This window comes from Equus przewalskii, chromosome 24 (assembly GCF_037783145.1).
Source record: "Equus przewalskii isolate Varuska chromosome 24, EquPr2, whole genome shotgun sequence".
NCBI lineage: Eukaryota > Metazoa > Chordata > Mammalia > Perissodactyla > Equidae > Equus > Equus przewalskii.
Genome location: NC_091854.1, coordinates 12,329,518 through 12,356,644, shown reverse-complemented (window position 1 = coordinate 12,356,644; position 27,127 = coordinate 12,329,518). Strand labels below are relative to the sequence as shown.

General features: G+C 37.2%; 1 protein-coding gene across 2 annotated transcripts in view; it reads right to left on the bottom strand.

Annotated features, from left to right (window-relative positions):
• Positions 1-7,465: 7,465 nt before the first annotated feature.
• SELENOF (selenoprotein F) overlaps positions 7,466-27,127 on the bottom strand; it is a 37,069-nt gene continuing 17,407 nt past the window's right edge. Inside the window, exons 3-5 of one of the 2 annotated variants that reach the window (XM_008529649.2) lie at positions 17,630-17,693; positions 10,665-10,714; positions 7,466-8,343 (exon numbers count right to left, since the gene is read on the bottom strand). In XM_008529649.2, coding sequence (XP_008527871.2) covers positions 8,212-8,343; positions 10,665-10,714; positions 17,630-17,693 — 246 coding nt within the window. In that variant the 3' untranslated portion in view covers positions 7,466-8,211. The remainder of the gene's footprint in view (positions 8,344-10,664; positions 10,715-17,629; positions 17,694-27,127) is intronic. The other variant, XM_070592166.1, reaches the window with a different exon arrangement.

Here is a 27,127-nt window from a genome sequence, read left to right as displayed (position 1 = left end):
CCAATCGACATCATTGTTTACACTCAAAAGATGACTTTTTTCTTTTTTACATCTGTTAAGTCTCTTCTGGTAAACAGTGTTAAATGACTCATTTAATCGGCTTTGATGGTATATACTACATACAGTCAAACATAAACACACCCCCATATGTTACTGCTAAGGAGGAAAGCACTGCCACCCTGACAAAGGCACTTTGGCTGGGTGGCCATGAGGAGGAGCTTGTCAAAATTCTGGAATACTCTCAGTCTGACAATCTCTGAACGTAGGTTGTACATAGAGCCTATAATAGTCTAGACTCGTGTTGATCTTTTTCTTGCAGATCTTTGTAAGTGAAAGTTAATCATTAATGCACGGAATATTGCAAGAGACATAGTAGTCAGGGGTCTCTAGAGAAACAGAACCAGCGGAATCTCTGTCTCCGACTTTATTTGATTTATATTCAGGCTGAGAAGTCTGAAATCTGTGGAGCAGTACAGCAGGCGTACAGCAGGCGGGAAATTCGGGTAAGAGTTGATGTAGCTGTCTTGAGTCTGCGATCCATAAGGAAGGTCAGCAGGCAGAAACTCGGGCAGGGTTTCTGTGTTGTACTCTGGAGGCAGAACGCCTTCTTCTTCGGGAAACCTCAATCCTTTTTCTTAAGGCCATAAACTGGCTGGCTAAGGCCCATCCACGTTATGGAGATCATCCGCTTTACTTAAATTACTGATAATAACTGTTAATCACATCTAAAAAGTACCTTTATAGCAACATTTAGACCGGTGTTTGACTAAATAACTGGGTGCTATAGCCTAGCCAGCTTGCCACATCACAGGAGGGAATGTTAACCATTTAAAACAAATCATCGTACTCATGAATATGATCTTTATTTATACCAATTACAAATAAGGTGACCAAATATAGAGAATTATTTTTATTTTTTTATTTTATTTTATTTTTTGAGGAAGACTAGCCCTGAGCTAACATGTGTGCCCGTCTTCCTCTACTTTCTATGTGGGACGCCTACCACAGCATGGCTTGCCAAGCGGTGCCATGTCCACACCGGGGATCCGAACAGGTGAACCCCGGGCCACTGAAGCAGAACGTGCACACTTAACCACTGTGCCACCGGGCTGGCCCCTATGGAGAATTATTGACTTGAGCTGGGAGAGTGGGCAGGTGTCCTACATCAGCTCTGCTTTAAGGTTGGGAAGGTCTGTGTGGAGCTATCTTAGAGATATTTACGTCGCTTTGAAAATCAACCATACAAAACCGAAGTTGCTCTGCTCTAATTAGAAGTCTGAGAGGTAAGTTTTAGTTTCTATTTAAATCATTGGGAATGACTGAGCAGTGGATAGACCTAGAACCATATATAGCAACTAAGAATTTCTCAGACAGCATGAAAAGCAAGTCTGAAGTGAGAAAAATGCCCCATAAGACAGAAGAAAAACACACTAAAAAAAAAAATCACCCAAATGAATTGGGCTGAAGATGTGTAGGTATGGTGGTTTTAAAACATAGCCCCAAAATTCTTGACACTCCTCCAATTGAGTTTATGTTTCTTTTCCCTGAATCTGGGCTCTTGTGGCTGCTTGACTCATAGAATATGGTGGAAGTGACACTGTACCATTTCTGGGTGCAGGCCTTAAGAAACGGTCAGTTTCCACTTCCTGTTTCTTAGGATGCTTGCTTTTGGATTCCAGTCACCATGCTGTGAGGAAGCCTAAGCTGCCTCATGAGAAGGAATTGACAGCCAGTGCCAGTTTGCCAGCTGTGCGAGTGATCATCTTGGAAGTGGATCCTCTTGTCCCAGTTGAGTTGGTCCAGCTGATGCCTTGTGAAGCAGAGAGAAGCTGTCCTCACTGAGCCCTGCCTGAAGTACAGGTTTGTGAGCAAAATAAGTAATCATTGTTTTAAACCACTTAGTCCATTATGAGGTGGTTTGTTATGCAGCAACAGAAACTAGAGTAGAAGACACTTGTCTGGGATTAGGGCTGGACCTGTGGTGTAAGATCCAGCTGATATCCAGTGGATAGGCAAGGAGTAGAGCTGGACAAAGAGATTTCGTTCCACATGGGGAAGAACTGGAGTCCTATATTGTTGGACTAAGATGAAGACATAAGATATGTGGATTTAAAGATGAATTAGTCATTGTTCATAGGATCAGGTTAGGTAGGAAAACACAGAAATCAGATACAGAGAGTGTGGGCTATAGGTCAGTATCCAGATGTTCAAGCCAGGAAAGAAGAAATGGAAATACAATTCAGGCCAGGAGAATAGATTTCAAAATCTGGAATGGCAAATAGGGGGTCTGGTTGGGTATATGGGCATTCATGAAGTGGGAGATTAGGCAACAGGAATCAGGGGCTTGTTCAAAAGTCTGAGTGCAGAAGGAGGTAAAACCAGCTCCCAGAACTCTGGTACTAGTTACAGTGGAGGTGGGTGACAAGAAAAGACTGTCAGAGATATTGAGTCAAACAGTTCCAAGGCTGGAGCTCCACGATCTTTCACTGGAGCTAGAATTGAGATTAGTGCTCGGCTCAAAGATGGGGTGAAGAGAATGTCTGAGTGTGGTGTGAACTAGTAGGCACTTCCTATTATTCCTATCTACATAATTGGTGAATATTCTAAGAATCCTTTGAATATAATAGAGATGAACACTGGAATCTCTGAAAATTTAACATTTTGTTCTCAAAGCAAGTTGATGAGTAGTTTTAAAAAGCAAATTGTAGGGGCCAGCCTGGTGGAGTAGTGGTTGAGTTTTTGTGCTCTCCTTGAGCAGCCTGGGGTTCAAGGGTTCAGAGCCCAGGCACAGACCTGTGCACCACTCATCAAGCCATGCTGTGGCAGTGTCCCATGTACAAAATAGAGGAAGATTGGCACATTTGTTAGCTCAGGGACTATCTTTCTCAAGATAAAAGAGGAGGATTGGCAACAGGTTAGCTCGGGGCCAATCTTCCTCACCAATAACAAAGCAAATTGTATACTAGAGGCTCCTAAAGAGGTTATTAGTCATTAGTGAAAGAACTAGATAAAGCACTGAAGTATTTACATAGGCATGATTGAATATTTACTAATTGTTCATGACCTTTAGAGTTGATCTTATTGGATTTTGTCACTCTCCAGCTTATGTTTTTTCCTTTTCTGGTTTTATTCTACAAACAAACTTAGAATATAACTAAATTCTCAAGATGGCACGAACTGGATCTTCCTTGTCAACCTTCCCCATCTCATTTCCTACTACTCTTCCCTCTGGCTCACTAGTTTCCAGACACATTGGCCTTCTTTCATGTATGTGAAGTTTCCAGACTTTCTACTAAATCAGGATCTTTGCACATGCTCTTCCTTCTGATTGGAAAGCATTTCAATTCACTCTTTTCCTGGATAGCGTCTGTTCATATTTTGGGCCTCAGTTTAAATGCCACATCCTTCAGAGATCTCTGAACTCAGTTTCTTTTCTAATTCTCTTTTAGAAACTTTTTCTTCTTCATTGCTTCTACCATAATTACAATTATATACTTGTACTTTTGTTGAATGGTTGCCTCTCCCACTAGAATGTGACCTCTACCAGATGTTGGGACATAAATTTTTCATGACTGAAGCTGGGGAAGAGAAAAATGAGTTAAAATCCAGTAAAGAGACAGAAGGCAGAAGAGGCAGGTAAAATTGAGAGAAGAAAACATATCGTCTAAAGAATTAAAAGAGAATTACAGTCTGAGGACCATTTAGTGGAGGGAAAAGTGCTTAACACATCTCAATGGTCCCTGATGATATGACTGTAAAATGAGTACACTTACTGACACATCAAGCAATTCAGGATGTGCAGAAATTAGAACCCTTGTACAGTGCTGGTGGAAATGGAAAACAGTGTAGCCACTATGCAAAAGTTCTGCAGTTCTTCAAAGGGTTAAACTTAGATAGCATACGACTCAGCAATTCCATTCCTAGGTATATATTTAGGAAAAATGAAAACATTTCCAAACAAAAACTTGTACATAAATGTTATAGCTGCATTATTCACGATAGCCAAAGTGGAAACAACTCAAATGTCTACCAGATAATGGATAAAAAGTGGTATATTCACAAAGGAATATTATTTAGCCACAAAAAGGAATGAAGTACTGACACATGCTATATGGATGAACCTTGAAAACATGCTAAGTGAAAGAAGCCAGACACAAAAGGCCACATACTGTACGATTCCATTTATGTGAAATGTCCAGAATAGGCAAATCCAGAGACAGAAAACTAGTGGTTGTCTAGGGCTGGGGATGGGTGGGCGTGGCAACAACCGCTAATGGGTATAGGAATTCTTTTTGGGGTGATGAAATGTTCTAAATTTAGATTGTGGTGATGGCTGCACCACTCTGTGAATATACTGAAAAACCATTGAATTGCATACTCTAAGTGGATAAATTTTAAATGTGAATTACATCTCAATAAAAATGTAAAATAAGAGTCGGTTGTCGGTACTCAGGGTAGTGATTATCTTCTATAAAGTCAGACACAAACTCTGAATTAGCAAATACCAGGGCTCTCAGGGAAAAGCAGGGTCAGGTTCCTGGGAGCCTCCGGTCACAACATCTTTGTCAACCCGTCGAGACATAACCTTGTTCTATGTGTTTCTATTTAAAGACACCTTATTTAATATACACTGTTGATTTGTTAACATTGAACTCGTGGCCAGTAGCACTGTAACTCATGCCTGAACTTAAAACTTGCCTAAAACACGTATTTTTTCCACGAGGCACATCACAGCCTTCATGAACTTATTAGGAACACTAGACATTACTTCAGCACTACACTCAAGGGCCACAACAAGGTAGAGTGTCACCAGTTCTTTTTTAAATTTTTATTTATTTTTTTTGAGGAGGATTAGCCCTGAGCTAACTGCTGCCAATCTTCCTCTTTTTGCTGAGGAAGCCTGGCCCTGAGCTAACATCCATGCCCATCTTCCTCCACTTTATATGTGGGACACCTGCCACAGCATGGCTTTTTGCCAAGCAGTGCCATATCCGCACCTGGGATCTGAACCTGGGAACCCCGGGCCGCCGAGAAGCAGAATGTACGCACTTAACCACTGCACCTCCTGGCCGGCCCCAACTGTCACCCAGTTTGACCTTGGCTGGGAACATGTGCACTGGGTGAAACAAATTGTTTGCTGCTCTGCGCACGTCTACCTATGACTTTGACAGTGCTGGTGGTACTGATTGTGGGGTTACAATTAAATTTTAATGAGTAGGTGAATACGTAAATATGGAATTCATGAATAATAAAGGATCAACTGTAGCTTAGTTTCTCTACCGAAATGGTTTTTCAAAAAGTTTTGAATTTCAAGGTCTAAACTTCAATCTCTTCATAATGCTGGATAGAGAAAATGCTGTATTGGTAAAGTGTGTTTCAAGAGTGGCTAACAGGAAAGGACTAGTTTTAGAGGCTTCAGACCATTATTCTTAGTTTTATTCCCTCAGTATTTCTAAATAAATAATAATAAATAAATAATCATGCTATTGATTCCTGGGCCAAAGGCCAGTTCAAAGGTGAAATGTTTATATTTAATCAGCAAGTCTATTTTGAATTTTTGATCACAAATGCAGGCCTACTCCTCTCAGAAAAAGTCCTCTGCCACCACAGAAAGTAATCAAAAGGTACTTTAATTTTCAAGTAAAAGAAATACTTACCTAGTTGTACTCCTTTTGGTACTCCTACTTCCCATGTATTTGTAGACATGCTTTCACATACTAGCTACTGCCAATTTTAATTTCCAAAGTTTTGCAGTATTTGCTTTCAAAAGTATTTTATGCATTTTATTAACTTTAATTTTAGACTAGCTTTCAAGCTACAAATCCTCTTAAAACAGGAAATGTCAGTTCTTGCTCATAGCTCCTTGTAAGAGGCTTTTGCCAAATTCTGGAATTTAGACATAAATTAACTTAAACGGTTATAAGTAACATCATTTTGGCAGGGGGAGGAAATTTATAAATATCAAGTGACTATTACATACCCATATTTGTGAACTTGAATAAGCTTAATCAAATGTCAGAATTTGGCTACAAAGCGGTACTTTTTGGATCACTATTTATACCCCTTTCTTGGTAATCAAGATTTCTTTGTTTCTTTAAAAAGCTTTTAGCTGTTCTTTCATTGGAATTGGTGAAAAACAGTTGGAACTGGCTGATTAACTTGAACATCCCAATTAAAACAGTGGAGCTTCGTAGATAAACATGTTTATTCATTAACTCAAGAACTTCAAGCTCTAAGATACTGTGGGGTTCTTCAGTCTCTTTTGATCTCGCATAATAACCTCAACATAATAGACTTTTTGGGCTTCTCTTCACTTTTTTTTTAAGTCCCAATGCCAGACACTCATTTAACTCGCTCTTCCTGCCCAGACAGCAGTCTGATTAGTTTTTCATGCCGATCTCAGAAGTTATGAAGTTTCATCCCTTCTGTTCCACGACTCGTCTCCTGCTGTTTTTCCCCATCCATGACTGGGTTCACCTCCCTCTTGCTCTGAAGTAACAACCACCATTAGGGATTAGTGCTGCATCATCCAGGGTGCTGTACTGCCAAAACTATGGCCCTCTCCATTATTCTGGATGACCGAAAGTAGACCATAGTCTGTTTGCTAGGACTTCTCACAGTATCTTATTTTGATTAACTAAATTGCCGAGGGTTTATTCATTCTCTTGCTGACTTTAAAAATATACTTCTTGGGGCCAGTCCTGTGGTGTAGTGGTTTAGTTGGTGTGCTGCATTTTGGCAGCCTGGGTTCACGGCTTTGGATCCTGGACATGGCCCTACACCACTCATCAGCCGTGCTGTGGTGGCAACCCATGTATAAAGTGGAGGAAGATTAGCACAGATGTTAGATCAGGGCTAATCTTCCTTAGCAAAAAATAAATACTTCTTAATTTTAAATATGATATGACATAAGACGATAGTAAAGCTTAATAACTGATCTCTACCAAAAATAAATATTCTATAAACCTTTTCTGGTAGATTTGTTTTTCAAGACTTTCAAATGCCTTTAAGGTGGTTTAGTTCAAAATCTAAAGTTAAGGAAGTTTCCAGATTATAAGAATTTATCCTGAGATTAAGTTGACATATATGATATTAGACCAATCTGACACATCAGTAAGAGGTTTAAATGACCTGAAGTCATTTGGACGAATGTTGTTCTTAGAAAACCACCTTTTATGAAGAAGTCACTTTTACCACATAGAAGGTTAAGCAAAAATAATCATTTTTAATAACTAATAAAAATTCTATATTTTAAGACATTTCTTATATGTTATCAATAAAGATGTGTTCATAAATGGGAGCACTTTGGAAATAAGAAAATTGCTAGACAAATACAAAATAGTATTGCCCACAATAAGAAGTTATGATAAGAAAAAAAGGCCTATATGAAAATAAAAAATAAAAATACACTGAGAAACATATTTTTAAACATGAAAGGACAAATAGGAAGAATTTCAAATTCAGATAGATTTTTAAAACCTTTTATTTATATTTTGGTCTTACAAATGATTTATTTTTAAATTGACTTTTCTGTAAGAATGTAAAGCACAAAAATTTGCCGGATATCAGATCCACACAAATCCTCAGAAAGGTTTTCTGTGTAGTCTTCATTAACGCGAATCTTTGTGAATGTTTCACTCTTACTGTAGATCTTGAATCTGTTTCATAATAATGAAGCCATAAAGTTTTTATGCAGTGCATTCATTATAAACTACAACGTTTCTATTTAAAGGAAAGCTGGGTAATACAAAAATATGAGCGGATTGGAGGAGCAGGCAATCTGTGGAGGCTAGAATATTTTACTTGCTTTGTAGTTTTCTGTCATTACTTTCAAGGAGCACACAGCACAGGAAGCATAGCAATCATCTCCCTTAATAACCTCCCTAATTTAAAAATCTGTTGTTCGTAAAACTGGACCAATTATCACAAACTTTCATTTGCATAATTAACCACAAGTCTAATACAAACATTTTGTTAGTGGTATCAACAAATGTAGGAGAATGGAAATTTATAAAAAACAGGTTTGTTAAGCTTGCCAACTCCTTAGATATCATGGGCTGTGCTGCCACTTCAACTTTTAATCAGATGTTCAATGCCCCACAGGCAAAGACTGAGCAATGGAAGGAAGCAAAACTAAATTATTTTCTAGGAGCTGTAATATTTCATTAGATACAAAGGTAACAAAAGGATAGGACAAAATTTAAGCAACTTTTATATGCGTTCCAACTTCTCACTCAGGAACTCTTCTACACTGTCTGTGTTCCATTTGAGGATGCTTAGTTCTTCAGCAATGTTCCCATTGTCGTCCAAAAGCTTTAGTACAGGGTCTGAACCACGAACATACTACAAAAAAAGGGACATCATCATTACTATCTGCTTAGAAGAGCTTTGTCAGCCTCAACTGAGGTCCCAACCAATTCAATCCAGCTTATCTACATCTAATGACCGTATAAGGCCAATGTTGAAATAGGCTGTGCATACACATTATCTGACAGAATTCCACAGTGGACTTTAAATTTGCTTTGGTTTAAGAAATCTAATGATTTTGTTGTAATAAGTTTATAACGAGGCTAGACTCCTGAAACTTTACACCTACTAGTTGGGTCCAATACTTCTCTAGAGAGCTCTGAGAAATTCTTACTCTGGGTAATTGTGACAATAAACACAATCCCATTTGTTAAGAGATCAGTCTTCACTGCTAGATTAAGTAGAATTACATAACTAAAAATGGAGCAGTGATGATGAAGGGAGCTCTGAGGACTTCTTTCAGGAATTTATGCTTCAGTTTTCTAGGTCGTCTAGGGTTATGAACTCTAGAAATGGAGACGAGGTCTGATGTGACTATTAGCATTTGGTATATTCTCAACCCACCTGTGGAGTTTAGAAATATAGGCCCGCCAAGCTAATGAATCAATATCATTACTACTTAAACATTTTCAGTCAGGTTATCTACATAAATTATTTTTAAATATTTGAGTATTTATTCAAAAACTCATTTTAGTCCAACAAAGAAATAAGAAATTACATAGAAACTAGCTGCAAAAATTCTCAACAAAATATCAGCAAATCAAATCCAACAATGTATAAAGGAATTATATACCACGACCAATTCAGATTCATTTCAGGTATGCAAGGCTGGTGCAACATTTGAAAATGAATTAACGTAATCCATCACTACATGGCTAAAGAATCTTATGATCATATCAGTAGAAACAGCTCCTGTCACATGCTTCAACATGGATGAATCTCAAGGATATTATGCTACGTGAAATAAGCCAGTCATGAAAGGACAATTACTGTATGATTCCACTCATACGACGTATTTAAAGTAGTCAAAATCACAGAAACAGAAAGTAGAAAGGTGGGTGCCATCGTCTGGGAGGAGGGGTGAGCAGGAATTAGTGTTTAATGGGCACCGTTTCAGTTTTGCAAACTGAAAAAATTCTAGAGATCTACTGCACAACAATGTGAATATACTTAACACTGCTGAACTGCATGCTTAAAAATAGTTAAGATGGTAAATTTAATGTTATGTATTTTTTCTTACCCCAATTAAAATTAAAAAAGTGGGCAAAATATCTGAACAGACACACCACAGAAGATATACAGATGGCAAATAAGCTTATGAAAAGATGCTCAGTTAAGGAACTGCTCATTAAAACAACAATGAGATAACACTACACACTTAGTCGAATGGCTAAAATCCAAAACACTGACAATACCTACTGCTAATGAGGATGTGGAGCAACAGGAACTCTCACTCATCTCTAGTGGGCCTGGAACACGACACAGCCACTTTGGAAGACAGTTTGGTAGTTTCTTACAAAGCTAAACGTCTCACTACACGATCCAACAATTGTGCTCCTAGGTAATTACCCAAATAAGTTGAAAACTTATGTCTACACAAAAATTACACAAAAATGTGTATAGTAGCTTTATTCCTAATTGCCAAAAACTGGAAGTGACAAAGATGCCCTTCCATAGGCGAACAGAAAAAACAAACCATAGCACAACAGAATATTATTCATATTATTCAGCATTAAAAAGAAATGAGCTATCCAGCTACAGAAAAGATATGGAGAAACTTTAAATGCATATTGCTATGTGAAAGAAGCCAATCTGAAAAGGCTACATACTGTATGATTCCAACTACATGACATTCCGGAAAAGGCAAAAGTATAGAGACAGTGAAAAGATCAGGGGTTGCAGGGGTCGAGGGTTGGGGGGAGGTGAGGAGAGGAATGCACAGGCAGGACACAGGGGATTTCTAGGACAGTGAAACTATTCTGTACGATAGTGTGATGGTGGATACATGACATTATACATTTGGCAAAACTCCTAGAACTACACAATACAAAGAATAAGCCCTATGCAAACTATGGAATTTAGTTAATAATAATGTATCAATACTACTGGTTCATCAATTTGAACAAATGTATCCCATCGATGCAAGATGTTAATAATAAGGGAAACTGGGGGGGAGTTGGGGATAAGTATATGGGAATATTGTACCTTCACATCAATTTTTCTGTAAACCTAAAATTGCTCTAAGAAATAAAGTCTCTTAATTTAAGAAAAAACCAATTACTTACTCAAATATTTATTTTGATTCAAAAAACAATAAATTAATGCTGGAAAAAGAGATTCCATTAAAATCACTTTACCTTGATTTGTAGTCCTCTGAATAGTTTGGGTTTATCACTCCTGACGAAAGCTAGAGAAGAAAACAATTCAGATTATTCACTTTCAAATCCAAGCTAACCACAAAGATCAATAGCAAAAGTATAAATAACTCAATAAATAAAACATCAGGTCTTATGGAAAAACTACGAAAATTCAAACAGATATAAATAAATGGAAAGACGGATCATACTCTTCAATGGGAAGACTAAATATTTTAAGATGTTAATTGTTTCAAACTAATCAAAATCTCAAATTCCAATGGGATTTTGAGGGCCTAACAAAATGAGAGTAAAGCTCAGCTATAAGAGCAAACGTGTGAGAACAGGCAGGGCAGCTAGAAAAAGTAAGATATGAGAGGAGGATTTGTTCAACTGTTTATTAATATACTATGTGAAACTGATACCAGAATAGATTAAACAAAGAAACAGATCAGGAAATTTAGAGAGATGAAAATATCTGTACCAATTTTTTTTTCCTTCTTCTTCTCCCCAAAGACCCCCAGCGCATGTTGCACATTCCAGTTGTGACTGCCTCTGGTTGTGCTGCGTGGGACACGCAACCTCAGCATGGCCTGATGAGTGGTGCCATGTCCGTGCCCAGGATCCAAACCGGCGAAGCCCCAGGCCGCCGAAGCGGAGTGCACAAACTTAACCACTCGGCCACAGGGCCGGCCCTGTATCAATTTTTTAACACGGTAAAAGCTTTCAAATCAGAGAGAGGGAGGTGGGAAGGGTGAGACTGATTGTGTGTGTGTGCACATCGAGGGTATGTGTGTGAATTATTCAATACACACGTTCGAGAAAACTGTCAAACTATTTGGGAAAATATAGGACAACAGGTGCTGGCATCATATCTTATACCTAAATAAATTCCAGATGGATTAACATTTTCAATTCATGCAACAAATATTTATTGAATACCTAACTGTATGCCAGAGGGCAGAGGTAAGGCTATATAAAACAGACATGATTCCTCTCTTATGGAGTTTACAGTCTGGTAGGGAAGAAAGATGCTAAACTAGTAATCACACATCTAATAATTTCAGTCATGATAAGTGTTTAAAAAAAAAAAAGAGAGAGAGGTTCAACATACTAACATAGCATTTAACAGGGACAACCTGAATATGGAATATAAAATCTGTAAAGGAAATGCTTTCCAGATAAGCCCATATAAAAACGGAAACTTCAGGAAAGCAAAACACCACTACAAATAAAATTTAAAAGTAAAAATGACATACTGGAGAAAATCATCTCTAACATATAACGTATAAAAGAGTTCTTACAAATTATTAAGAGAAAATAAGTAGAGAAATAGACTAGGACAGGAAAATGTAATGGGCAAATACACAAACGGTCAGTAAACATTTGAAATAAATGTTCACCCTCAATCAAAGAAATGTCAAATAAAACAATGAGGTACCCTCAGTCAGAGTGACAAAAATTAAAAAGAGTATTTAAGGTTAGAGAGAGGGTGGAGAGAAGGATTTTGCTGGGGGTTAGTTGTGGAGGGAATATAAATGGACACAGCCTTCCTGAAGGTATTTAGTAAAATGAACCGAAAGTCTTAAAATGTACATACTCTTTAAACTTGCAGGTCCCCTTCTAGGAATTTCTTCTTCTTTTTTTTTTGCTGAGGAAGATTTGCCCTGAGCTAACACCTGTGCCAATTTTCCTCTATTTTGTAGATGGGCACTGCCACAGCATGGCAGCTGATGAGTGGTGTAGGTCCGTGCCTGGGAACCAAACATGGGCCACTGAAGTGGAGTGCGCTGAACTTAATCACTAAACCGTGGGGCTGGTCTTGGAATTTCTTTATTCTGAGGAAATAATTACACAATAAGGCAAGACAGCCAGCCCTGGTGGTCTAGTGGTTAAGATTTGGCACTTTTGCTGCTGTGGCCTGGGTTCATCTACTGGTCAGGGACCCATACCACCTGCCTGTCGGAGTGGAGCACTGAGCAGAGCATTGTCTGATAGAGCACCAGAAGGTGAGAGGATGGCGCAAAAAGACTGGGCAGGGTTCCGCTCTGCTGTCCGTAGGGGCGCTAGGGGTGGGAATCTACTTGATGGCACTAGCAGTTACAACAAAATGCAAGGTCCTGCTAACCAAGCCTGGAAATTTGGAAATAATCTAAATGTGTGAAAGGTTACTAGTTAAATTAACGTGGACCATCGAATGCATCCAGTCATTAAAAACTACATCAATCTATATTTAGTGATATAGAAGCCAACTCACATTACATATAAAAAGCAGGTTATAGATCAGTTTGTTTCCTACAGTTGTTACAAAAAGACGGAAAAATGTTATATTTATATATTTATCCATAAATATACATCTGCAAAGGAAAAAGCCCAGAAGCATTAAAAAATCTTCATTAAGTCAGAAAATATAAAATACTTAGCACAATACACATAACAACTGAAAGAAATGTTAACTTATTTTAATAGAGTGTTATATCTGGAGCACATGGTTGAGGAAGTTTTAAATGAATGCTTTCCCTTTTTTGGGCTGCTGTTGATTTGAATTTTAGCAACTTTTTAGTAATGATCACGTCTAATTGTCCAAGTTAAAAAATTTAGAATACATCTTTCTAAAATAAATACAACTGAGACATTTCATTTAGATCCTTGGTAGTTCTTAATATCAGTTCTATGTTATCATTCTCTACTTAGATTTTACAGTGACACACACCCTTTTGAGAACTTACTTTTTAAACTTAGAATTAACTAGAAATAGCACTATAGACATGTTTCATTATGAAGGTCTATACTTGCATTTAGGACAGCAAAACAAAGATTAGTAAATGGCTTTTTTTTAAGGTTTTGAGGACTTGGTGGAAGAGTCTCAGATATCCTACCTAAACTTCCAATTCAGTTCAAAATAAAACTGACTATGTTATTCTGGTTTATGAGGATATCTTCTCTATTAACTTTATCCTTTAGGATTTGTCCAAATACTCTGCAGACCCCCAAGTCCCCAAACAAAAATGATCTTATGATATCCTGATGCATTTTATACCACCCCTTTGCCAAACGTGCTATGTCAGCTGTGCTCACACACCCTTTACCACAGTGTGTTCCCTACTACATAAGAAATCTCTCTGGGGAAAAGAACTATTCTTATATACTTTTTGTATTCATAACAGAGCCTAGAACATTTAATAACTTTTACTCACTCAACAGATTTTTAACAGGCTGGAATGAGTGAACAAATTTAAAAAGAATATTAAGATAAGTCACTAATGACTATTTTCATCAGTTCTTTTCTCTGCTCGCTGTGAAGCACAGATCCACAAGCCTCCCAATTTTGAATGAAGGAATATCTGTTCAATGCCCTGTAGTAGCAAATCACATTTTACAGGCAGTGGATTAATTTTTGAACAGACATTTGAGTACTTATTGTATACCCATGGCACTAGGATAGGCTATATGAGACTTCAAGGGACTTGCAAAAAGACCGCATAGTAACTTATTTTCTAGTTTACTTGCTGCTGTTTGAAAAATAGCTCAATGATATCAGTTCAGAGATTCCTAAAGAAATTAACCCAGTTACTCTATTTCCAGAAGATGTTCTTCTGCCAATTTAATTATTTGTCATTACAACGGCAGTTTTCTGAATAACACTTCAAAGTGATCAAGCAGACAGAAGTGATTAGAAAACAGATTAAATGTTTAAGCTTTTCCCTCAGGATTCTCACTGGCATGTCACTTGCGCAGCCCCCCAGGAGACGTACGAGCTAAGTTTTGCTACACACACCGCTTGGGAAGTTGTGGGACTCTTCTTATGATTCAGAGGCTCTTCAGAGTGAACTAAAAAGAGTATTCAAAAAATCTATCCTCTTCCCTGTTCCCAAAAAATGGATAAAATTGGGGATGAGAGGATAATAGGAAGAATAGGTCTTGAGGTTAAAGAAAAATGTTTCAATTAACTTATTTTGAAAATCATAAACAAGTGAAAATATAAATGAAAAAGAGACAAAATATACTCAGCTATATCTAATGATATACCTTTGATGACATTATAAGTTGTCATCCAACATATTCAATTGGTTTTAAGATTTGATTATAAGGGCTTATGGCAGGTATGATTAGGACCTGTGAACTGTCACATAAAATTACATGGAATGATAATTAGATGTTTTCCTGTTGATTAAAAACTAAGTATATTTGAATCAGAATATTCTAAATAAAAATGTCCTATCATACCCAGAAACAACAATACAAACAGAACAACAACAACAAACAACGAGAGAACTGAATTCTCAACAGTGCTCAATGAAAGCTACTGGGTATTTAAGAGTATTTCTAAAATAAGAAAATTTACTATTGTATACAAACCATCTGGAGTGCAAAATTATGAGTCATTTGGGTCCTCCCAACAAGACAATTTAAAAGCACTTAAACACAGAGAAGGGCAACTTAAATAATTAAGAGAATCTTGGAAGACTAGAGGTACGATATTAAACATAAGACAGACTAAAATGATTATGAGTTCTCAGTTCAGAATAATAAAGTCAGAAAAGGAATCTTTGGAGATTATAAATCCATCAAGGGTATGTAACCAATGTAAACAAAGGTTTTCCACCAGATTCCCATTTGTCAAAAGTAGGGGCACCTTTGAATTAAATAAATTTAGTGAATCCATTCATTCATTCAATAAATATTTGAATTCCTCTTACAGTGTTAGGTAGATTCTGGGTATATTAATGATAAAAAATTTTAAAATTCTGGGCTTTAAGGAGTTGCTAATTTGGTAGAGGTAAAGACCAGTAAGCCAAATAAATGTATTGTAATATGTGGGAACTGCTATGGAACACAAAGGGGAGAGTGAAAAATTCTGTTCAAAGGCCACCCAAAATTAATGCTTGAACTAAATTTTGAATGAGTTTGCCACAAGAATTGGGAAGGGGGATAAGTCAGCAGGAACAAGCAGCATGTCCAAAGACTTAGAGGTCAGAGTTCAGAGAACTATAAATAGTTCTGCAAGTGAACTAGAGGTGTGAACCTAGAAAAGAGAGACCATGTCGTGATGGGCCTGGTATATGACGCTATTGAGTCTGATATTTATTCTGTATGTGATGGGATTTTACGCAAGAGGGCCACATAATCAAAGATCTTACGGAAACGTCTTTTTGGTAGTTGTGTGGAAGAGGCAACAGAAGTAAGAAAAGGGAACAGAGACAGGTAGAGCAGAAAACAAGTAAGCAATCTTTCTGAAAAAGATGCTAAAGACCTCATTAAAATCATAGAGAAGGCCAAAGGAGTAAGATTTGAAAGTGACGAAGGAGGGGAAAAAGAGACAACTTGGTGACTGAGTATAAAGTGTGAGGGAAAGATTAATCATGATTCTTGGGTTTCTTGCTTCTGCTTTTGCTTGATGATACTGCCATTCGTGGAAACTGGGAAGAAGACGGTATAGTTTTATCAGAGACGAGGATTAATTCAGGTTTTGGACATGCTGGGTTTAACACCTTTCTACTAAAAATGTGGGCCACAGCCTATAGGACTGTTAGAAATGCAGAATCTCAGGATCCATCCCAAGTTTACAGAATGACGCTCTGCCTTTAACAAGAGCCCTAGGTGATTCATATGTATATTGGTTTAAGGTACCCATGAGACTGTACTGGTGGAAATGTCCATTTGTAGTCAGAAATGTAAGACAAGTTTGATCTAAAGATATACATTGGGAGTCGTCAGGTAAATACTGCAATTGAAACTGAGGGAGCGAGACATCATCCCATAGAGTAAGAAAGGAAGAAAATACGAAGATAGACAGTGACTAACACTAACATTTGAAGTGTAGGTGGTAGATGAGATGCCAGGAAAGGAGAATGGAAAGAGCTGACAGAAGTAGAAGGAAACTAGGAGGTAAGGCATTCACATAAGTGAAGAGAAGAGAGTTTCAAATGCTAGACTCAAGTAAGATTAATAGGAGATAAAGTAGTAGAAAGAGAAGCCAGATTGTCATAGGCTGAGAAATGGCGGGAGACAAATAAACAAAATTTCACATATAAAGAAGAGCCAGGCTGTAGCTATAATTGATGTACTACTGATTTGAATTGTCTTGTTTTTTAAAAACAGGGCCAATAAATGAGTACGGATATGCATGATGGTAACAAACTTATTAACTGAAGAGGGAGATAAAGATACAATAACAATACCTACCATTTAATATCCTCAGTACTGGAATAGTGCTTGACATATAGTAAGCACTCAATAAATATTTATAGAATTAGTAAATGATTTACTCTGCATTTGTTGGTGCCAAATACATACTAAGTGATTTACATGTTATCTCATTTAATCCTCAAAACAGTCCTATAAGGTAGGTATTAACTGATTTTATACCATCTATTAATCATGTTATAAATGAGAAAAATTGATGAAGATGATGCTAATGAATCAGTATTCCTTCTAGCAAAACTCCAATGTAGCGTCGTAATCCTAGGCATCACTACCAATCAACCACAGTTGGTAGGAATAGTGAAAAAACTATTTTCTACCTCATTTCTACAGTTTAAAATTCCTTTCTGTGTCTGAAGGTTTATGATTCTAATATGGGGTTGGCCAACTCTGGTCCGTGGGCCATATCTGGCCTGCCTGCTTTTGTAAATAAAGTTTTATTGTAACACAGCCACATTTATTCATTTAAGTACAAAAGCAGAGTTCAATAGCTGCAACAGAAACCTTGTTGCCTTTAAAGCTGAAAATTTTTACTATCTAGCCTTTTACAGAAAGTTTCCCAAGGCCTACAAAATTAGGAGAAATTCACATTTTTTTTTCAGAGACGGACCATATCCTTAACATGGTAAGACTCATGCTTAAGAAGGAAAAATACTTACTGACATTATTACTTTCTTTCTTGGGACTATTTAATGAAATTATTCTTGTGAAATGTTGATTTAAAATGATTAAACTGAAAATGAACTAGAGTTAACTTTACATACCCTGGACTTGAGGGAACCTCCCCAATTTTCATCCACACACTTCAAGAATAGCTCCTGCATACAGCTGCAAAAGGAAAAACGGGAATTTAAAAAACTGATATAAATTTTAAAAATGTAGTTATAAAATATAAAATTTTGCAAAATAAATATTACAGTTAAGCAGATATACAGATCAAACAAATATCAGAGTTGTATAAGACTACCTAGTTCCAGTTCAACAGAAGAGGAAATAGAAGCCCAAGAATATTAAATGGTGGGAGTTAAGCCCTCCTTGGAGTATTCTTAAATCTAGCCAAAAAGATTGAAGGAGATATGGAGACTTGACAATGAATTTGAACAGATAAGATATCCTACAAAGTTCTTCACAAAATCTTAAAGATTTCCCACAGTTTTTTTAGGATGCTAAACTGAACAGAGATATGTAACCATTTATCCAACATAGATACTTAATGAGAATTCTTTCTGGTTGCTTTTAAAATTAAGCAATCAATGTTTTAAAATTAAACAGAATAGGGGCCGGCCCCGTGGCCAGGTTAGTTCTCGCCCTCTGCTGTGGAGGCCTGGGGTTTTGCTGGTTCGGATCCTGGGCGTGGACATGGCACCACTTCTTAGGCCACGTTGAGGCAGTGTCCCACATGCCACAACTAGAAGGACCTGCAACTAGGATATACAACTATGTACCAAGGGGGATTTGAGGAGATAAAGCAGGAAAAAAAAAAAAAAAGATTGGCAACAGTTGTTAGCTCAGGTGCCAATCTTTAAAAAAACAAACCCAGAATACTCAATACCTTTAAAAAGAAATTATAGTATGTACTATATAAAGATATTATAGGAAAATCAGTAAAATCTCATTATGAAGAACTTAAATGCAAATATTTTCCCTTAATAAAATGCAGTTGAAATGAATTCAATGATAAATATTGCTTTTCTAGCTATAGAACCTGGACATTCTTTTTATAGTAAAAGCTCATTAAAAAACCTCCAAACGCAAATATTTTATGGCAATGAATTCAGCTGAAATGGATTCAACGGTAAACATCACTTTTTTGTAGCTGTAGAGCTTTGCCCGTTCTTTTTGTAGTGACTTGGGAATGCTGTAACTCTGAGAGAAAGCAAGCAATTACAGGAACATATTATGTCCATTTTATTTCTTCTTAGCTTGTAGACTTTTTAAAACTTACATCTAAGAGTTAAATATGGATTTACTTCTTAAGTTCTAAAGTAGCACAAAAATCAGATGCACTATGCATGATTATTTTAGATATTTTGGAAAATAGAGAAAAGCATAACATAGAAATTTTAAAAATCACTTTAATTACACCTACCCAAAAGATGACTTTTTAACATTTTGGTGATTCTGGGCTAGATTAACATTTCTTAAAATTTTTTTTTTTTTTTAAAGATTTTATTTTTTCCTTTTTCTCCCCAAAGCCCCCCCGGTACATAGTTGTATATTCTTCGTTGTGGGTCCTTCTAGTTGTGGTATGTGGGACGCCGCCTCAGCGTGGTTTGATGAGCAGTGTCATGTCCGCGCCCAGGATTCGAACCAACGAAACACTGGGCCGCCTGCAGCGGAGCGTGCGAACTTAACCACTCGGTCACGGGGCCAGGCCCTCTTAAAATTTTTTTTAAAGATTTTTCAATTTTTTTCCTTTTTCTCCCCAAAGCCCCCCAGTACATAGTTGTATATTCTTCATTGTGGGTGCTTCTAGTTGTGACATGTGGGACGCTGCCTCAGCGTGATTTGATGAGCAGTGCCATGTCTGTGCCCAGGATTCAAACCAATGAAACACTGGGCCGCCTGCAGCAGAGCGTGCGAACTTAACCACTTGGCCATGGGGTCAGCCCCAGTTCTTAAATCTTTGAGGGTCACAGATACTTTTGAGAATCTGATGGAATTTTGCTTTAATTCAGGCTATTCATGGACTCTGTAACTATCAATGGATTTCAGATTAACAACTCTCAAATCTCCAAGATTCTTCCCAGCAGTAAAAATTTAAGATTAGGTTGACCTAATACTACACAATAAGTTGCTTTTGAATAATATTTGGTTAACCTTGGTTAGACAAGTCCCCCAAAAATATCTTTAAACATATCAGGCCATAGAGACCAGCAACCGTGGTCAAGTGGTTAAGTTCATGCGCTCTGCTTTGGCAGCCTAGGGTTTGCTGGTTCAGATCCTGGGTGCAGACCTACGCACTGCTCATCAAGCCACACTGTGGTGGCATCCCCCACAGAAGAACCAGAAGGACCTCCAACTAGGATATACAACTATGTACTGGGGCTTTGGGGAGAAAAGAAAAAAAAAAAAAAAAACCAGGCCATATTACCAACGAGCTAATGCAAACATGTTAATGTCTAATCTTCAGGGAAATGCAAATCAAAACCACAATGAGATACCACTGCAAACTCATCAGGATGGCCATTATCAAAAAACCAGAAAACAACACGTGCTAAGTGGTAGGTAGGATGTGGAGAAATTGGAACCTTTGTGCATAGTTGTTGGTAATGTAAAGTGGTGTAGCCACTACGGAAAATAGCATGGTGATTTCTTAAAAAATTAAAAATAGAATTATATGATCCAGCAATTACACTTTTAGGTATACACCCAAAAGAACTGAAAGCAGGGACTCAAACAGACATCTGTATGCCAATTATTATTTACCATAGCCAAAAGGTTGAAGCAACTCATCTATAGATGAATGGATAAACAAAATGTGGCATATACATATAATAAAATATTAAAAGCCTTAAAAAAGAAGGAAATTATGACATACGCTATAACATGGCTGACTCTTGAAGATATCAAGCTAAGTGAAATAAGGCAGTCACAAAGGATAAATACTGTATGATTCCACGTATATGAGGCACTTAAGAGTAGTCACTTCAGAGACAGAAAGTAGAATGGTGGTTGTTAGGGGCTGGGGGAGGGAAGAATGGGGAGTGACAAATAGAAATGACAAACAATAGGATATATTGGAGTATATGAAGAAGCCATTTGGTGTAAACCTAATTCGGCCTGACTTTGTTTTTTCCAAAACGGCCTGACATGGCCATTGAGCATGCATTGTACATCTGCTTTAAACATTTGCTATGTCCCAAAGACAAGAACGAGGGCCCTTAAGATAAAGGTGCAACTCCCCCAACACTGGCATTTCCTTAAGGATATGCATCTTTCCCTAGGCTAGAAACTGACTGCTGTGCTCACCTGTGACCACCCAGCTCGAGACAACAAACTGCCACCCTGCTGTGTCCATCAATCGCTGTGCTGACAGAGCAGTCTCATGACTATTGTAAAAGGGACATTTCAATCATATGTGAAACATCCTCTTTGAGGGTATATAACCACTCTGTACACCCCACTTCTTTGATGCCCTTCCTTCCTTCGGGAAGGAAGGCCCTGCGCTATGGTCCTCACATTGTGGCTCAGGATAAACTCACCCAAATTTTCATTTATAGATTGGTTATGGATTATTTTCGTCAACAGGAGCTATTGTTTTTTTTTTTTTTTTTGAGGAAGATTAGCCCTGAGCTAACATCTGCTGCCAATCCTCCTCTTTTTTGCTGAGGAAGACTGGCCCTGAGCTAACACCTGTGCCCTTCTTCCTCTACTTTATATGTGGGACGGCTGCCACAGCATGGCTGGCCAAGTGGTGCCATGTCTGCACCCGGGATCCAAAATGGCAAACCCCATGCCGTCAAAGCAGAATGTGTGCACTTAACTGCTACGCCACTGGGCTGGCCCAGGAGTTATTGTTTAATGAGTGTGGAGTTTCAGTTTGGGAAGATAAAAAAATTCTGGATAGGTGGTGGTGATGGTTGCACAACAACGAGAATGTACTTAATGTCACTGAACAGTACACTTAAAAATGGTTAAAATGGTGATTTTTACGTTACGTATATTTTACCAGAATAAGAAAATAAAAAAATAAGCCATATTAAAAGTTTGCTTATTAGATTTATCTTTTTTCCCCAAGTCTGTGATCCCTTGGAAACTCTAAGTGGAGATTCCATTACATAATGGTATTTCTCTACACCACTTTCCCAATATTCTTCATATCAGGACACATGGAAAATGGTAACAACAGTATGGAGCACTGGGGTAAAAGGAAGAGGCTGCTTATAACCAGAGATGACTAGGCTTGGGGGTCCCTCTCACCCCAGGCCCCATGTGGTTGTCCCAAGGACTGAAGGACTCAGTATCCTGGCACACTTGTAACCCATTCAAAGAAAGCACTTCTCTGCACCACAAAATATCAACTGGTTAATTAGATATAGTAGAAACATATTCTTTAATGAATAGGCAGCTCAGATGTGACCTTCTCCAGGAAAACTTCTGTTGATGTCCTACTCTGTTAGGGACTTTCCACAGAATTCTGTTCTTACCATAATGTCCTACAAACATTCTGTAGCTTGACTGTGGACAGGAAACGTCTTATTTATCATAATTCCCCCCAGAACTGGACACAAAGCTGCTCAATGTATGTGTGCTGAATGGAGAGAATTATTCATTTCACAGAATTAAATGCTTCTTTTTCCATCACGTAACTTTAAAAATATTTCAAGTGCCTTTGACATACTTTGTAGAGCAGACTCCAGTCTAGGGTAAACAAAAAGAAAATGTAACTCAAAGTTGCCTAACACTATTAAAGTCAAATTCTAAAAGCATTAATTTGTGATGCCAGTTGGTGTTTTTACTTATGAATTTGTAGTGTTCATAGGAAAATACCTGTTTTTCATGGTAAATAAGTAATTTAACTAAAAATTGTGGTAAATTTTCAATGCCTTATAAAGTAATCATAAACATCTGTGGCATTATACAAATCCACACAAAAGGAAATATGTCCTACTTATAACAGGAATTCTCTAGGGCATAAAGTATGAGAGGATTAAAAAAGGTTAACACTTGCAGTTCCTTGACTCTCACCCTTAGCATTTTTACTTTTTAAGTAACATCACAGCATACATAAACACTGACCTTCAACAGATGTGGAAAAATGTCGACAGAAGAGAAATCAAAGAAGCAAGTTACGTAACTTTTATATAGCAAGCTTATTTTTCTACAGCAAGGTGACAGGCCTCTTTTCTATATGCATCAGAGAAGGCTTATTTGTAGAGACACTAACTCTAGGCAATGGTAGGTCATTATTCCATTAGAATTACATTTTACTAGTGAAATATTTGGACACCTTTAGAAAACTATGAAAATGATATGCAAAACTGCATTTTTTCCCTTTGAGTCCTTGTTTATTTCCATATCACTTATGATCGCCAGGTTTTCCTTAACTTCTGATAGGGTCCTCTAAGTGGGAAGTAGAAATATCTAACTACTTCAGCTCTAGAACTAATTTACCTTATTTGTAGCAGGATTTTTGAATATGCTAATTTCCCTCATTTAAAAACAAGTGATTTTAATTATAATTCTTAAAATAAATTTCAGCTTTGTGGTTAGTCAATTTTTTCCAATTTAAATAAGTTTATTTTAAATACTACCAAGATTATTATGTGTACGTATCTCAATTTTAGATTCTATACATTTCGTATACTTTCCTAATATTTCGAGACAACGTACTCTTTCTTTTATAGAAAGACTTCTCTGATAAATTATAATGATTTTTTCCCCTGCTACCCACCTGACCAACCAATTTTATAAAATCATAAAATTTTAGTAAGGGCTTATAATGAGGTTTTCACATTTAGAAAAAGGCCAAAATCTTTAGTTTGTGATGATACCTTCGCTGTAAGTACAGTCTTAACTATGTTGCTACAAAATGGTTCAGGTTAACGGTAAGACAAAAACCTGGTGTGTGCTATTTCTCACCAAATAACTAGATTCCAAAATCAGTTAATTTCTAACATTAAACAAAAGTGACACTTACGAGTTATACAAACTTTCTGAATTAAACAAAAGGGTTGTATTTGTTAACTTTTACCACCATCATCCCACCAGCACGAATTTCTAAACCTTGTCCAAGTCAGAAATATTCTACTACTTCCCAACACGAAGCACTCACTATATTTTTTGCTAGTGATGATATCTATGGCTCTAAAGAAACATGACGGTAATAAAACCCTGAAATAAATTTAAAGCTAAGTCAAACTACATATCCAATTTTCCTATAGCATAGTATGGTTAAGTTAATTAAACAAGGAGGCCATTAGATTGCAGTGGTTGGTTCTAAAGCATTAGCAGCCTAGCTAAGCAAACTAAGACCGAAGCCTGTAAATGCCTCTAAGTTAAGAAATCAAACCTAAAGACAAGCAATCACAAACAGCCAACTGGGCTTTCCCAAATAAGGTGACCACTTCAGCGAGAGCCTATGAAATAATTTCCTTGCTTTGCTTCTGCATCTTCTCTATAAAAGTCTTGCCATTAACTCCTGTCGGTGGAGCACTCCTAACCACTTCCAGTTTGGCACTGCCTCATTCAAATCGATTTCTCAATTTGAGCTCAAACTATTAAAATTTTTAACATGCCTCAGTTTATCTTTTAACAGTATAGTGAAGAGAGCTCAAGTTATAACATCAAATGCGTATATGGCCCACTTCTGGCTCTGCCACTTAAAAGCAGCATGTCCCCTTGGATAAATCATTCTCTCTGAGCTTCAGTTTACTGTTTGAACAAAAGAGATAATCCCTACCTTCCAGAGTTGCTAAAAGGAGCTGAAAAGCCAAAAAGCCAAAAAACCAAAAAAACCACGCAACATGTGAAAAGCCTGAATTCTTTAGATGCTTAATAAGTAACAATAGCTATTATTGTAATACTTCTCTTCACATTATTGGTTAAGTTTTAAGTTGTGTATTTGAAACCCATTTTCATAGTTAATAGAGCTTTCTGTTTAGGGACTATTCAGGGTTAGCATTCACTGATCGTCTGTAATTAGAATGGCCACTCCAAAATTTCCCAAGCTTTCAAATTGAAATTACCTTAGGGCAGTGTTTTCAACCCTGACTGCACAGTTGAATTACCTGGGAAGATTCTGAAAGTTACTGATCCCTAGAGCCCCCTCAGACAAAATAAATTAGGCTGTTTGGGGGTGAGATCCAGCCATCAGTACTTTAATGACTGTCACTACTTTTAAAGCTACCCAAGTGATTGTAATGGGCAGCCAGGGATGGATCACTGCCTTGGACTATACTCGACTATTAATGAGGCAAAAATTGCAAAACAATCAAACAGCAGGCTTCTGCTCAACAGACTAACCAAAGCAATTCACAAAGGCAAACCAGGTGAGCATTGACTAAAGCAAGACAAATGCTGCCGTACACTGTTTTCCTTCCCGTACGAAGTACTGCTTGCAGCCATACATTCTTATTTTCAAAATCTTCTTTTAAGGCAAGACTTTAGTATTACAGAAATTCAACAGTACTACTAGAAAAACCCAAAGAGCTTTGAATATTAAGTAGCAATATGAAGAAAATTCTCTAATGTTAGGTGAACAAAAGGAAAAATTTTACCTGCTGAAGAGAATTCAGATCTGAGGAGTAACTATTTCATAGGTCTACGGAAGGCTTGTCCTACATGAAATGTAGGGATTTAAAAATAAGGAAGTATGGCTGTAACGTGGCGAAAGCAGGGTAGTATATATTATTTAGAGATCTTAAATAAAAACAATTATGATACACTCAAATATGTAAGTGAGCCACTCTTCTAAACATTAATTGCAACCAGTTAATTTTTTTTCTTTTTCTTTTAGATTGGCACCTGAGCTAACAACTGTTGCCAATCTTTTTTTTTTTTCTGCTTTATCTTCTCCCCAAATCCCCCCAGAACACAGGTGCATATTCTAGTTGTAGGTCCTTCTAGTTGTGGTGTGTGGGACACCGCCTCAGCATGGCGTGACAAGTGGTGCCATGTCCGTGCCCAGGATCCGAACCAGCAAAACCCTGGGCCGCCCAAGTGGAGCGTGCAAACTTAACCACTCAGCCACCGGTCCGGCCTGCAACCAGTGTAATTTCTTAAAATCAACTTTACTCCTTTCATATAGTGGAAAAATGTATCACGCAGAATCTATTTTTAACAAAATTTGGCCAGTTAACTCGCAGGGAAAATGTTTTCAACTAAAACTATATGTTTAGTAATCTGCTAATGTTTTAAATCTTAATTCATTATTCTTCATCAAATCATTTTTGTATTTTCTGATATTTTTTAAAGTGCCTCGAGTGCTAGAAACAATAAGCTACAAGTATACATGGACAAATAATTAGAGTACTAAATTTTTTGTGATCTAGTAAAAAGCATTTGTCAAGATTTCACTTTAAGTCACTGAAGCAGCAAATGCATAAGGCAGATTGTGAATCTGTTGACATTGCCGTCCACGTACACACTCTGACTGATGGTATTCTTGCATAGGAACAATGAATGAATATGGAGGATTAGGAAAATACGTTCAGTTTTACAATTTTAGCAAACCATGCTGGTAAATATAATTCTCTAATATTATACCCCTGAGGTTACCCTACTCATTTTTAGGTGCTTTCTACTAAACTCTGAAAAAATATAAAGCAATGAATGTCTAGGCCTATGGAAGCTCTGTAAGTTTAAAACTTATTCCACTACACTATTAAAGTGTTATTCCTTTTTGTGTCTTTAGTTGCTGACTTGAGGTTGAGAAAGCTACAAGACAAGCAAGGTAACATCTAGCTCAATTTAAATCAGGCTCTAAGGAAGGAAAGAATGCACCGGGGGAATCCTTCCACTAAGATACAACCACTGTTCCACTAAAAAGCTCAATGAAAATGTATTAAAAAAAATAAAAATGTTTCTGACACCACCACATTCTAAATTAGACCATTCCAACTATAAAATCTGAGAAAAAAAAGAACAAGGCTTCTTTCAAAACTGTGATGAGAAACAGAGTTTGTATATGTGCCTAAAAAAAAGAGAATCTCACCAGCAAGAGATAAGACTAATGATGAGAGTTTCACATGGAAACAACTACACCCACAGATACAGACACACACACCTTCCTGTACATACTTCAGCTACAAGTATGAATAATCCAGGGGCATCATTTGGGAGCAATGCATTCAATTCTACTGATACTTAGGACATATCATACAACGAAAGGAAATAATTCGACACAACACCTGTTGTAGTTCCTGAGGTTAAAATATCCAAAGAATTCGTAATAATGACTCTAAGGTTGAATATCTGAGTAAGTAATTTTTAAATAAAAGCAATTAACCCCTCAGTAATAAATAAAGGTAAAAATATTTCACAAAATGGCAAACTATTTAGTTGATAGCACTCAATAATAAAAAATTCAATGTTTTTTTGCTCCTCAGCATTTGAAAAATATCACCTATTTTCCTGTTAATTTGAAAAACTGAGATGCAGGCAAAATATGGTTCAACATCCAAACATTCGATAGCCCCAAAAACTGAACATGAAGGTGCCATTTATGGCAGCAAAAGCTGCTTTTCAAAAGAGACTTCAGTTCTTTTTGTTAGTGTTGCTATTACCATTCCAATACTGAACACCACTGTTTGTCACAA